This window comes from Neltuma alba, unplaced genomic scaffold, assembly GCF_004799145.2.
Source record: "Neltuma alba isolate B1F8T4 unplaced genomic scaffold, ASM479914v2 tig00013855_pilon, whole genome shotgun sequence".
In the NCBI taxonomy this organism is placed as follows: Eukaryota; Viridiplantae; Streptophyta; class Magnoliopsida; order Fabales; family Fabaceae; genus Neltuma; species Neltuma alba.
Window position 1 is genome coordinate 1 of NW_021637937.1, and position 11909 is coordinate 11909.

Genomic DNA, 11909 nt, shown 5'->3' on the forward strand with positions numbered 1-11909 from the left:
CATATTTATGCAAAGTTGTTCTTTGTTCTTCATGGCATGATCAATAGCAATTCAATCATGTTTAATCCCAGCAAAGAATAATCTTTAAATGGGTGTTTCATGGCTTCATATACATTAAATTTACAACCTGATCACAAACCTCTAGTGTAATAAAACTATCCTTTAAGCTAATCACAGTGTTTGCAGTTCTCAAAAATGGTCTTCCTAATATTAAAGGTTCTTCAAGGCAAGATTCATTTGACATATCCAATACATAAAAATCTGCTGGAATTACATGACCCTTGACTTTGACTAAGATATCTTCTAGAAATCCATAAGGTTTCCTAGTACTCCTATCAGCTAATTGAAGTAGTACACTGGTAGTTTGGATGGTTGTGATCCCTAATGAATTGTAAACTAAATGGGGCATCACTCCACGTTGATGGCAGCACCTAAATCCAAAATGCACTATGAAAATTCAATTTTCCTATTTGACATGGGACTGTAAAGGAACCAGGATCAGCACATTTGATAGGTAATTGAGGTTTGAATAAGACCAAAACATTAGAACCAAGTTGGACTCTTTTATTGGATCTGCAAATCCTTTTATGTGTGCATAATTCTTTTAGAAATTTAGCATAGCTTGGCATTTGCTTAATTAATACTAGCATAAGCACATTAACCTCTAGTTTGCTAAACAACTCCATCATTTCTTTTTCAAGAATTTCATTACTCTTTTTCTTACCCAATATATAGGATTTAGGAAATGGTAAATCTTTTAAGTCAAAGTTTTTACTTGAATCCAGCTTCTTTCTCTATATTTTGTAACATGCATTTGCTGAAATTTTGCTAATTAATTTCCACATCTCGAATATTTTCTTTAGCTACAAAACGTCCATAATCCTTGCTGGTAGAACCATGCTCTGTAGGCTCCATTACATTCTTTTTACTGTTGTCCGATTGTCATTTAGAATGATCTTTGAAGGTAACTGACTCTAATTCTTGATATTTTGGAGCATTTGCCTCCGGTACAACTTTGCTTGTGACATTTTGGTTCTCTAGGCTATCATCTCATAAAGAATCTTCTTCACCTTCCTCAGCATTTCCAATCCTTTTTCAATTTCTTAATGTTATAACATGCAGTGCTTTAGGATTTATTATAGTGTTTGAAGGTAAAGTGCGTCCATTTTGGGCCTGTTGGTTTACTCATGCTATTGGATAGCTATGTAACATAAGGGGAGAGATTAGAATTTTTCATCTTGACTTCTTCCAAATCTTTACAAATGGCAGTGAGTTGAGAATTTATGGCTGCTTTATCAATGTCCATCTTTTGTAGTATCGAGGTCAAAGAAGAACTGTAAAAATTTTATCTTCTTTCATTTGATTCAACAAAGATTGCTTGTCTATAGCCATTTGAGTGTTCAACTGAGTCATTAATCCTTTCAGAAGTTGATTAGTATGATCATTTTTACTAGAGTTGTCCTGGATAGGTATTAGCACTTTAGATGGTTCAATCAGATCTTGATTTGCTATTTAAAACTATGAGGATCTAGAATTATTAGATAGGAACTTATTATTAAAATTCATGTTCTCACCACCCTCCCACCATAGATTAGGATGCTTCATTGTATGTAGACGCGAAAGGATCTCTTTTCTGGTATTGGTTGGGTTTACTTTGATAAAAAGCATTGACCTCTTCAAACTTTGAAGGACAAACAGCAGAGAGATGCATTGGAGATCCACAATAGTCACTAGAGGGAGCTACAATTTGGTTGCATGGTGCCACAGGTCGAGAGGAATTAGTATGGAGGGTAGCAATTTTAGTTTTCAAACTCTCCATCTGGGCCACTAAACGCTATCCTACAGAATTAGATGCAGATCCATGACTCACCTCTCCTATAACATAAGCGTCTCTTGAACTAAATTGCTAATTGTTTCTAGCCATTTTTTCAAGAAGATCTTATCTAGCTGTAGGTGTTAGGTCCAAAATAGAACTATTGGCAACAGCATTAGTTGTGGCCTTTGTTTGAGGAAGCATGCTTTCATAAAAATATTAACCAACCATTGTTTTGGAATTTGGTGATGAGGGCAGTGAGTCAACATTCCCACAAATCTAGACCAGTAATCATATCAAGATTCCCTTTTATTTTCCCTGGCACTATAGATTTCTTTCTTCAATGTTATTGTCCTAGAGGCTAGGAAATATCTTTCCAAAAATAGCTTTTGTAGTTGGGACCATGTTAGCATAGCATAATGTTGAGGAAGAGACCTTAACCACTCTTTGGCATCGCCCAAAACTGAAAAATGAAATGCTTTCTTAAGCACTTCCTCAATTGACATAGTGGGTGGCTTGAAAGAGGAACATGCCATATACAAATCTTGCAAATATTGATGCGGATCATCCCTTGCATGTCCGTAGAATTTAGGAATTGCATTCAACAAAGAACTTTTAATTTCAAAATTCACAACATTATTCTACAGACCATAGGGATCATAATCTACTGCAAAATTATTTAACTCTCTAATCCTCCTACTTTTAGCTTCATGATTAGCATTCAAATGATTAGCCCTATTTTCAGCTTCTTCTTCTTGAGCATGATTGACAATATTAGGATCATTAAGCCTAGGGTTATTAGGATCAGCAGGTGGGTTCATGATAAAGTGATGGTCTATGAAATGTCCCAAAGATGATTCTGTATCAGATATATGAGTTGATACAAAACTGTCTGAATCAGTAAGTGAGTGTGTAGGAGTAATAGGTGAGGTTTTTGGTTGAACACTAACTTCTTTAAGTTGTTTGGCTTTTTTTAGATTTCTTAAAGTTCTATTGATTTCTCTAGCCAAAGGATAAAATTCACCAAACTCACGACTCATGCAAGAATTTTGAAATCCAAACAACAAAAAAGAAGATCAAAGCATATTAGAATTCTCAGCAAAATAAATTAAAACTTCACTAATCAGAATATCTAAGAGTTAAAAGGTTGGCAACGATGCCATTTGATTTGTCCTTAGTTGTATAGGCAATCAAAAACACTAGGTAAGGAATGTGCAGTACAATGATGCAGTCTAGATATCAAATCACTTGGTCTATTAACTCTTTGATTTCCTTATTAACAAAGTTAATACAAATTACTTATATAGGAATGTAGAGAAGAGAACAATTTCCAGCTTTAAAGAGAATTCTTTCTTTGAGTTTTGGATGCAGAAGAAGATTGAAAGAAAGATGCTTAACAACTAAACTTTGAAATACAAGAAAGACCGTTGAAATATTAATCCTTCCAAGAGTTTCACTTTATCTTCTTTGCCTTAATCTGATCTGGAGTCAAGTGTTATTGAATGTGCAGAAAGACTGAACACTCTTAACCAAACGAACTTCTACTCGTATGAATCAATCAATCAAACCACAAATATTCAAATCACTAAATTCAAATAAGGATCTGATTAAATTCTAAATTCAGAGTGAAGTACGAAGTTTTCTACAACATTCATCTAAATTTCTAAAACAGAATACAACCGAATTCGCTGCTAATCACTTTACAACTTGTATAGCAACTGAGAATTAAAAGAGATTAGATGAATATGAAACTCCCTCTACAATCCAGTAGCTCAAATTCGATTTCTACTCTTGGAAGAATTTCTAAAACTAGCCACATTTGATGAAGACCTCCTCTTTCTCACACTCAGATCGCAATTCTACCATGGAAGACGTCCAGCACGCTGATTGCAATCAGAAAATGGAACGGATAGCACTTGAGAAAGAAGACGAAGTAGAACCAGAGAATCAGAGCTCAAGAACGAAAATTAAAATCCTAAAAAGTTCTCCCCCCAGCTCTTCCTCCTCTCTCATTTTATATTTGTCGGAAAGTTTCTTATCTCTCCATACCATCTGGTTCCTCCCTCCGGTGATGATTTGGACTTGGGTGCAAGTTGTTAAAGTTGGCTCTTAGCTGGACTAGGAAGATTTTGAATCATTTTCCAGTTTTCTTGCCTCTGCCGTTGAAATTTTTGAATTTGAGTGTTAAAATTTTCGGTGGAATCTCTTTTCCTTTGGTGATGGAAATCAGTTTCCATTAGTTATGGAATTGTGTTTCCTTCGGATTCTTGTTTCCTTCCTCATTAGAAATATGTTTCAATCACTGCACAATTACAATTTTACACCTGCAATCAAAACAATAAGCCAGAAATAATATCCAGTGGGAAATTTCATAAAAAGAACTATTAAAAACATCATAATTGCTAATTCTTCTACTTAAGTGCATCAACATTTTATTTAGTCATTAATGCAAACAATACTCAATTAATTTACTAAAGTAGCCCAAAACGAGCATTCTAAGCATATGAAAATTGTGATTTATCAATTCTCATTCACTTCATTTGGAACTGGTAATACGGGTCCAACCCGCCAAAAAAGACGGGCTCAAATGCCAACCCGTCAAAGTGCGGGCTACTTCAACTCGCACCGCTTTAGGCCCGCACTGTCGTGGACTGGCCCATATCCGCACTGCCAACCTCGCATTACCACCTCTAGCTTTATTATCACAAATGTGTTTACATCATCTCTTATTTATAGGACCCAAATATTGAAGACTAACCTAAAGAGTTACAGGTACATAAAGAAAGGAATTAAGCAATATAATTGTACAATTGGAGGTTATAGGAAATAAATACTAGAAATCCTTCAATTTAAGAGTTATAAGATATAATGCCATTAACCATGAGAAAGAAATCCAAGAGGCTTAGGAATTATGAACATCCACACAACATAATATTTATAACATATTTTTTACTTTTTACCTATTTTTATGAGAAAAACAATTTTATAAAATAACCAAAAACTTCTTAGCCTAGTGACATCTTGACCCCTCAAACGAGGGAGATAGGTGGGTTTTATCCTCTATTGGGAAAGGGGAGGTTCCCGAATGGGGTGAGTTTTCTCCTCTACAGAGGACTAATTCTCATATAAAAAAACTATTTTTTCAAATATTTTTTTGATTTTATTTATGAGATATTTTCAGCATCTTTCACAAAAATCAAGAAAAACTTTAAATTGCATTAATTATATATTAAAATATAACAATTTTTAATTTTACTCTTATTTAATATATACATCTCTGTAAAAAAATAAACGTCTAGACTATGATAAATAAAAAATAAAATGATAAATTTAATGTTAAAATTTAATGAAATGACTTATAGATATGATAACCAAAACTTTCTTTTTCTATTTTATAAATAAGATTTTAGGAGTAGAAAATAAGAAAACATATGAAGTTTGTTCTGTTTTTTTTTTTTAACAGATTACTAATTTTTCTTGTAGAACACTTAAATCAAAAATTAATTACGAAATTTTTTGTTATGAAACTTAAATCACTAAGAGTGAGAAGGGAGATAGTTGGGCAACGACTTAAGGGGCGTGAACGGCAGAACATTTTGGACTTTGCTTTGGCCTCTGGAGTTGTCCTTCCGCCGCTGAAACGACATGGCAGTGAAATCAAATCCAATACATCACTGCCCAGTTAAGAATGCCCCCTCACAGTCGTTGCATCTCAGACAACCTCACCTCTCAATTTGGCTGCGTAATGGAACTCCTTCTTCTTCGTCCGGCATCTCGTTCTCGCTTCTTTCTTCTCAATCTCATCACCCCACTCCGCCTCGCCGTCCTCCGCCGCAGTCTTGTACGGCAATTCTGTGTGTGCCTTTGGCTTCGCTATTTCTTCCTGTATTTTCTTTTTCATTCTGTTTTCTGTGTTTGGTTTTCAGTATGGAGCCCCAAGCTTCCCCTCGGAAGTCCTCCACCGCCCAAGTATTCGGGTTCCCTCGAATCCGATTCACGGTCGGGTTACTATTCCGAACCGCCTCCAGTGAGTCATCATCGTCTTCTTGCTCCATGCGCATAATACTAGATCGATTAACTGTTATTTTACTACAAGTTAGCATCGCGTTTTCTTCTTGGTAACATTTTTCACTTCGTTGAATTAGATTTATTTTGTGATGCATTTATTCCTTGTTCATTAGCAGATTTGGTTTCATCATGCAGTGCATCCTTGGAAGTCCTGTTCTATTTGTTGGTTTTGATGCTAATTGTGGGTTGCTTAGCAGCTGGAATTTAGATAAACAAAAAACAAAAACGCTATGCCTGCGGCGATATCGTCACACGATAAAAAGTTGGCTACTTGGCTTGTCTTATGTTTAAATATTTGTTTGAAATACTCTCCTTACAAGCGTGACCATATTCTACTTCTCTTTCCACGTGAATGCTCGGCCCTCTTTCTTGGGCAGTCTGCAGATATTATACTTCCAGTATAGGAGAGGGAAATTTGCTTTTTTGATTTTTTTTTTCCCCCTGCCATTTTAGTTTTGTATTTGTAATAGCTGAAACCAATGTGAGGTAATGGAGAAAGACATGTGACATTGCATAGAATTGGATTGAAGAAAATGTATATAAAGTCTAACACTTTAAGCTTATTTAAGAAGTATTATCCAGCCACTTATATGTCTCCCCTAAAAGTCCAATGAAATTCGAAGTTAAAAGTGTCTCACCACATTTTCCCAAATTAACAAAACGTGTAGCTTAAGGTCCAAACATGAAGTAGTAAAAGTAGATTGGTCAGCAGAGTATGGGAAAGAAGTAAAGATTTTTGCACACGTCTTATAATATCGTGGATACTTCAAAATTTTATTACATGTTTGTTATTAATCAGCGTTATGAACATAATTTATGCAGTTAAAGATTATGTTCATTTGCATTTAGTACTTTATCATGTGGGTTTATGTGTTTTTACAAGTTGATAAATATTGACACTCACATGCTTATGCATATGCTAGAAAAGGTGATATTATAATATTGGCTTCTGCTGTTATATTGTTAAGGTTCTCGATGATGATTATATCATTAAAGAGAAAAGTAGGGGGCAAAAAGAAAAAGAAAGATCTTTGATTAAGAGTAAATTATACATGCTTCTTTCTAGAATAAAGATCAAGTTTTGATGATCTTTTCATACATATACATGAAAACAATGTAGCATCAATCACCTTTCTTTTTGGTTATTGTGTTTCTTTTCTTAGGTTGTGGAGCAGCAAACAGGAATTCTAAAGATTCTGAAGGAATCAAATTCACTTTTGCCTCATGTAGTCCTTGCTAGTACTCTGCTTGCTCTGATCTACCCCCCTTCTTTCACATGGTTTACGAGCAGGTTAGTAAATCCACTAGATGAATTAGTTAATCAAAAAATATATGATCCTATACTACATGGTTGCATTGTTTTTTTCCCCTCTATTGGCTAGAGACAGATTAGATGGCATCAACAAAAGGTCGAGTAAATAGTTCTTTTTTAATCTGTTTTATCTTCTTATCCTTTTGTTTGTTGTCATCTGGATTTTTATGCCTTACTCTATACTGCAAATGCAAAAGCGAATATAATGGAGCAAACTACTAGTACACAGATTCCTAAATGCATTATAGCCAATTGACTTCTTTCAAAGTGATTTCAACCTTAAATTCTCTTATAATTTATTTTCAGATATTATGCACCTGCGCTAGGGTTTTTGATGTTTGCAGTTGGTGTTAATTCAAGTGAAAAGGACTTCCTTGAAGCATTAAACAGGCCAGAAGCAATAGTTGCTGGTTATGTTGGCCAATTTCTTGTGAAGCCTTTTCTTGGTTATCTATTTGGCATATTGTCAGTAACTGTATTTGGTTTGCCAACAGCAGTAGGTGAGGTTAATGCATCATATATATGAAGAACTGACAAGCTACACTTTCTAACTTTGGGTGTAAATTGAATCAGGCGCTGGAATTATGCTTGTGTCTTCCGTTAGTGGAGCCCAGCTCTCCAATTATGCTACTTTTCTAACAGATCCACAGATGGCACCATTAAGCATAGTCATGACATCATTGTCCACTGCTTCAGCAGTTTTTGTCACTCCACTGTTATCATTGTTGCTTATTGGAAAGAGGTTGCCTGTGGATGTAAAAGGAATGGTATCTAGCATCATGCAGATTGTAGTGGCACCAATTGCTGCAGGCCTGCTTCTGAATCGGTAATACTTCAGACCTAGATAAGTTTCTAGAATCATCATTTTCTTTTAATGTAATATCATTTCGTTATGAAGTTTTTAGATTTCTTACACATTTGTTTTTACAGCTTCTTTCCTCATTTTTGCAATGCCATACGGCCATTTTTGCCTCCACTCTCAGTACTGCTAACAGCTCTCTGTGTTGGAGCACCCCTTGCAATTAACATTGAGTCGGTCAAGTCTCCCTTTGGAGTTACTATCTTGTTGCTGGTTGTTGCTTTTCATATGGCAGCGTTTGTAGCTGGTTATATGTTTAGTGGACTTCTCTTCTATAAAGCTCCTGATGCGAAGGCATTGCGAAGGACAATTTCCTTCGAGACTGGTATAATTTTTCTCTTATGTTATTTATAAATTGCTGCCGTGAGTAATTTAATTTAATGTAGCTACTTTATCCAATGGCAGGAATGCAAAGTAGCCTCCTTGCCTTGGCCCTTGCTAATCGGTTTTTCCCAGACCCAATAGTGAGCGTGCCTCCTGCAATATCTGTAAGCGTTTTACTCTTTATGCTCTTTATTTCTGCTCGATACGTTAGCAATATAGATTACAATGTCCAGCTTCCTTCCTCTCTTTGGGTTATGTGAGGATGGTTTGAATCCTAGACCCTTATCCCTTCCCACCTCACCCTTATAACTGGAGTTATCATCAAGTGGATGCTTTTCTATTTCTTTATTTCCTTGTACTGGGTGATCTTGTATGACGTATGTTATCATGTTTGATATCTGCTATAAACATTTTTACTGAAGCATAGCAGCACGGCTGATTGCTTCATTAATCAGCAAATAAAAGGCCCTTATAGGTCATGTTTGAGACGTGTACTGTTTTTTAACTATCAAGGTATGTTGGACATATATAACATGCCAAAGAAAAAGGGAGAATTACCATAAGGTCTCAAGGAAGGAATTTAATCACCAGTCCCAATGACAAGTGAGTAGTTTAAATGTGTCATCATTTCCTACATTGGAAGCTGTCATTACAAACTCTTCAGTTGTTAATGGATTTTTGGGTAGTCAAAAATATTTTTTGGGACTTGATAGTAATTCTCTCAAAGAAAAAAAAACATTTTTATGTTTTTTTGAAAAAACTTTTTTGATGTTTTGTTCAATATATGTGTGTGTGTGTGTGTAATCTCGTTTCTGAGTGTTTTGATTCCTTAGTCTGTTGCAATATAACTAGTTGATTATCCTTGCAGACTGTGATTATGTCTCTGATGGGATTCTCTCTCGTAATGCTTTGGAGCAAGAGGAAAGACTAGGAAGTGGATGGAAATGCAGCGCCAGGAAGATGGCACTGTATTTGTGAATTGTGACATCCTTTATTTTTGTGGGCTTTGGTAGAACTGTTGACTCTAGGAAGTGGGCAACATGGTGTGAAATAATGTGCATATAAACTATGAAAACAATATTGAAAATTTTAGGCAGAAGCCTTTGAAAATTGCAATCGGTCGCCTCTGCATTTACAAACAAATTTAGGGAGAATTACAATAAGGTTTCAAACAAGGAAAACAATTGAAAAACAAGTACCAAAGTTGTTATTCTCACTATAAGACTTGTCATTATAGGCTTTTGAGATTGTTATTGGGATTTTTTATAATTATTTCTTTTCTGTGGGACTTAATTGTAATTTCCCTATAATTTATGTGGTGCAGTTGGATGGAAAAGCATGGGATGCTACTATTAAGGGTCTGTTTGGATGCCTTCCAAAACCATGGTTTGGGTGGGATGTCACCCAAACAATATTAATTTTGGAGAAATAATTTGAAATCATGATTTGGGCAGGAACCATGATTTTGGAGCCTAAAACCATGGTTTCAGAAAAAGTGAATTCATTCTGCTTTTGGCTCAAATTGGAGAGTATGATTGTGCCTATGAGAGTAGATCTCAACAATAATATGACTTTAACATCTTTTAATTATTTTTTTATAAATATATTTAATCTTATATCTTATAAATATATATATACACATATTAATTATTTATTAATTATATTATCTTATGTATTATTAATTATGTTAGTAAAAAATGTATTATTAACAATTTTATTTCTTCAAATTAAAATATATCATAAATTTTATTTTTTATGTAATTATCATATTAACTTATGTTTTAGTAATTTGTATATATAAAAAGTGTTTCTAATAACAACTATCCAAATACTCTCACTTCTCAAAATTATTTTTTCACAAAATCTATTCTTCTCAATTTATTTTCTAGAAATATTTTTCAAATTATAGTTCCTAAGTCATAAAAAAAGAATGTATTGATAAAAAATCCCGCAGTAAGCGAACATGCAAGAACAAGCTTTGATGTAGAAAATGACCATAAATCTATGTTGTTAATGTGTTTGGGCAATTTTTTCACAAAATCTATTCTTCTCAAAATTTTAAAATATTTTCCCTCCTCTCCTTTATACCCCTTCTTTTTCAAATTGGGGCATTTGAAGAGAAATGGTAATATTTTAGTTTGTTTTGACTCATTCTTATTAGTTCTTAATATACCCATATTTGATCTTAAGTGAAGCTAATTGTTACACTCTTATCAAATTATATGTCAAATCATAAAAAATTCTTCCTCTCCCCTCGCTTCTCATCAATCCAAACAAGATAATATTAAAATTTTTTCCTCCACACTCTTCCTTTTCCTTCTATTAAAATTCCTCTCTTCTTTCAGCCTGTTTAAGCCCATTTAAATGAAAGGCCGAGCTTGTATTTTGAAGTCTTAAAAGGCAATTGTACTTAAAAAGACTAGTTTTATATACTCGAAAATAAACGGGTTGACGGTGTATGGTTGCAGGCCAGCTTGTTTTAGCTTGCCAACACTTTTTTTTTTAATTTCTATATTTTTATTTTAACCTAAAAAAGAAAACCATAACATTTAAAATTAGATATTTTCACAAAAATGTATTGTTATTTGAATTGTAGGTGCAATTTTTACGGGCTTTATTTATCATTCTCTTATATTTTTTATGCTTGAAATAGAATTAATTAAAAATTATTTTGAATTAAAATAATGATATATATCATTTTTATAGTTAGAAACAAATTTGGAAGTACAGACAATGAACTCCTTTTTTTTTTTTTTTTTGCAGCAGGATGGATGATTATTCTTCATGTATACTATGTATATTGGTTAAACTTTTTCATTGATTATTTAAATTAAACTGGATCATTCACACTGTGATTATTTATTGAACTTAGTGATTATTTAGTTGTTTATGTTGGTCTTTCATAATTTGTCTATTCAATAGACTTTATTACACTGTGATTGATGTTTTAGATGCTTAGATATGATCATGTTTATGTTGTTTAATTTATTTTATTTATATTATACCTTTTATTAGTAATTTTATTGTTTCATTTTCATTATTTCAAAAAAAAAAAGCAGAAAACATTAAAAAAAAATTGTATTTTTAGTTAAACGAACCAAAAGCTCGTGAGCCGATCTCAAGGATTGGACTTAAGAAAATCACCTATTTCTGAGCCTTAAGCATAAACAGGATCCCCCATTTAGGCCCGAGCCCATGACTGGCCAGTCCATATTCCTAATGCTATTTAAGCCCAACACATCCTTAATGGTATTCACTTGTGGAACTTCTTAATGATCATATTCTTTCTTTGAGACTTTATGATTATTTTCCCAAAAATAAATAAGATCAATACAATTTTAGAAAAATGACAAAAAAAGAAATTGGAAATTACTGAATCCCAAATCACATTTGATAATAATGCTTTATTTGGTGTTGACAATATTAAATTTGCAAATGACAATAAATTTTTATTAACATTCTTTATTTAGTATTTAGTAATTTTAGGCTTTTTTTAAAATCTTTTTTTCTATAACTTTTGGCTCCTAAAATTT

General features: G+C 33.5%; 1 protein-coding gene across 3 annotated transcripts; it reads left to right on the forward strand.

Moving 5' to 3' along the window:
• Positions 1 to 5390: 5390 nt before the first annotated feature.
• LOC114739272 (probable sodium/metabolite cotransporter BASS5, chloroplastic) lies at positions 5391 to 9492 on the forward strand. 3 transcript variants are annotated; one of them, XM_028927321.1, is made up of 8 exons: positions 5391 to 5654; positions 5740 to 5840; positions 7045 to 7172; positions 7500 to 7693; positions 7767 to 8019; positions 8124 to 8377; positions 8458 to 8540; positions 9245 to 9492. In XM_028927321.1, the coding sequence occupies exons 1-8, from the start codon at positions 5459 to 5461 to the stop codon at positions 9305 to 9307; spliced, it is 1272 nt and encodes a 423-aa protein (XP_028783154.1). In that variant the 5' UTR covers positions 5391 to 5458; the 3' UTR covers positions 9308 to 9492. The 3 variants fall into 3 exon arrangements, with proteins under 3 accessions (XP_028783154.1, XP_028783155.1, XP_028783156.1); XM_028927322.1 differs by having other exon boundaries at positions 7057 to 7172; XM_028927323.1 differs by lacking the exon at positions 5391 to 5654 and having other exon boundaries at positions 5820 to 5840; positions 6017 to 7172.
• Positions 9493 to 11909: the final 2417 nt, after the last annotated feature.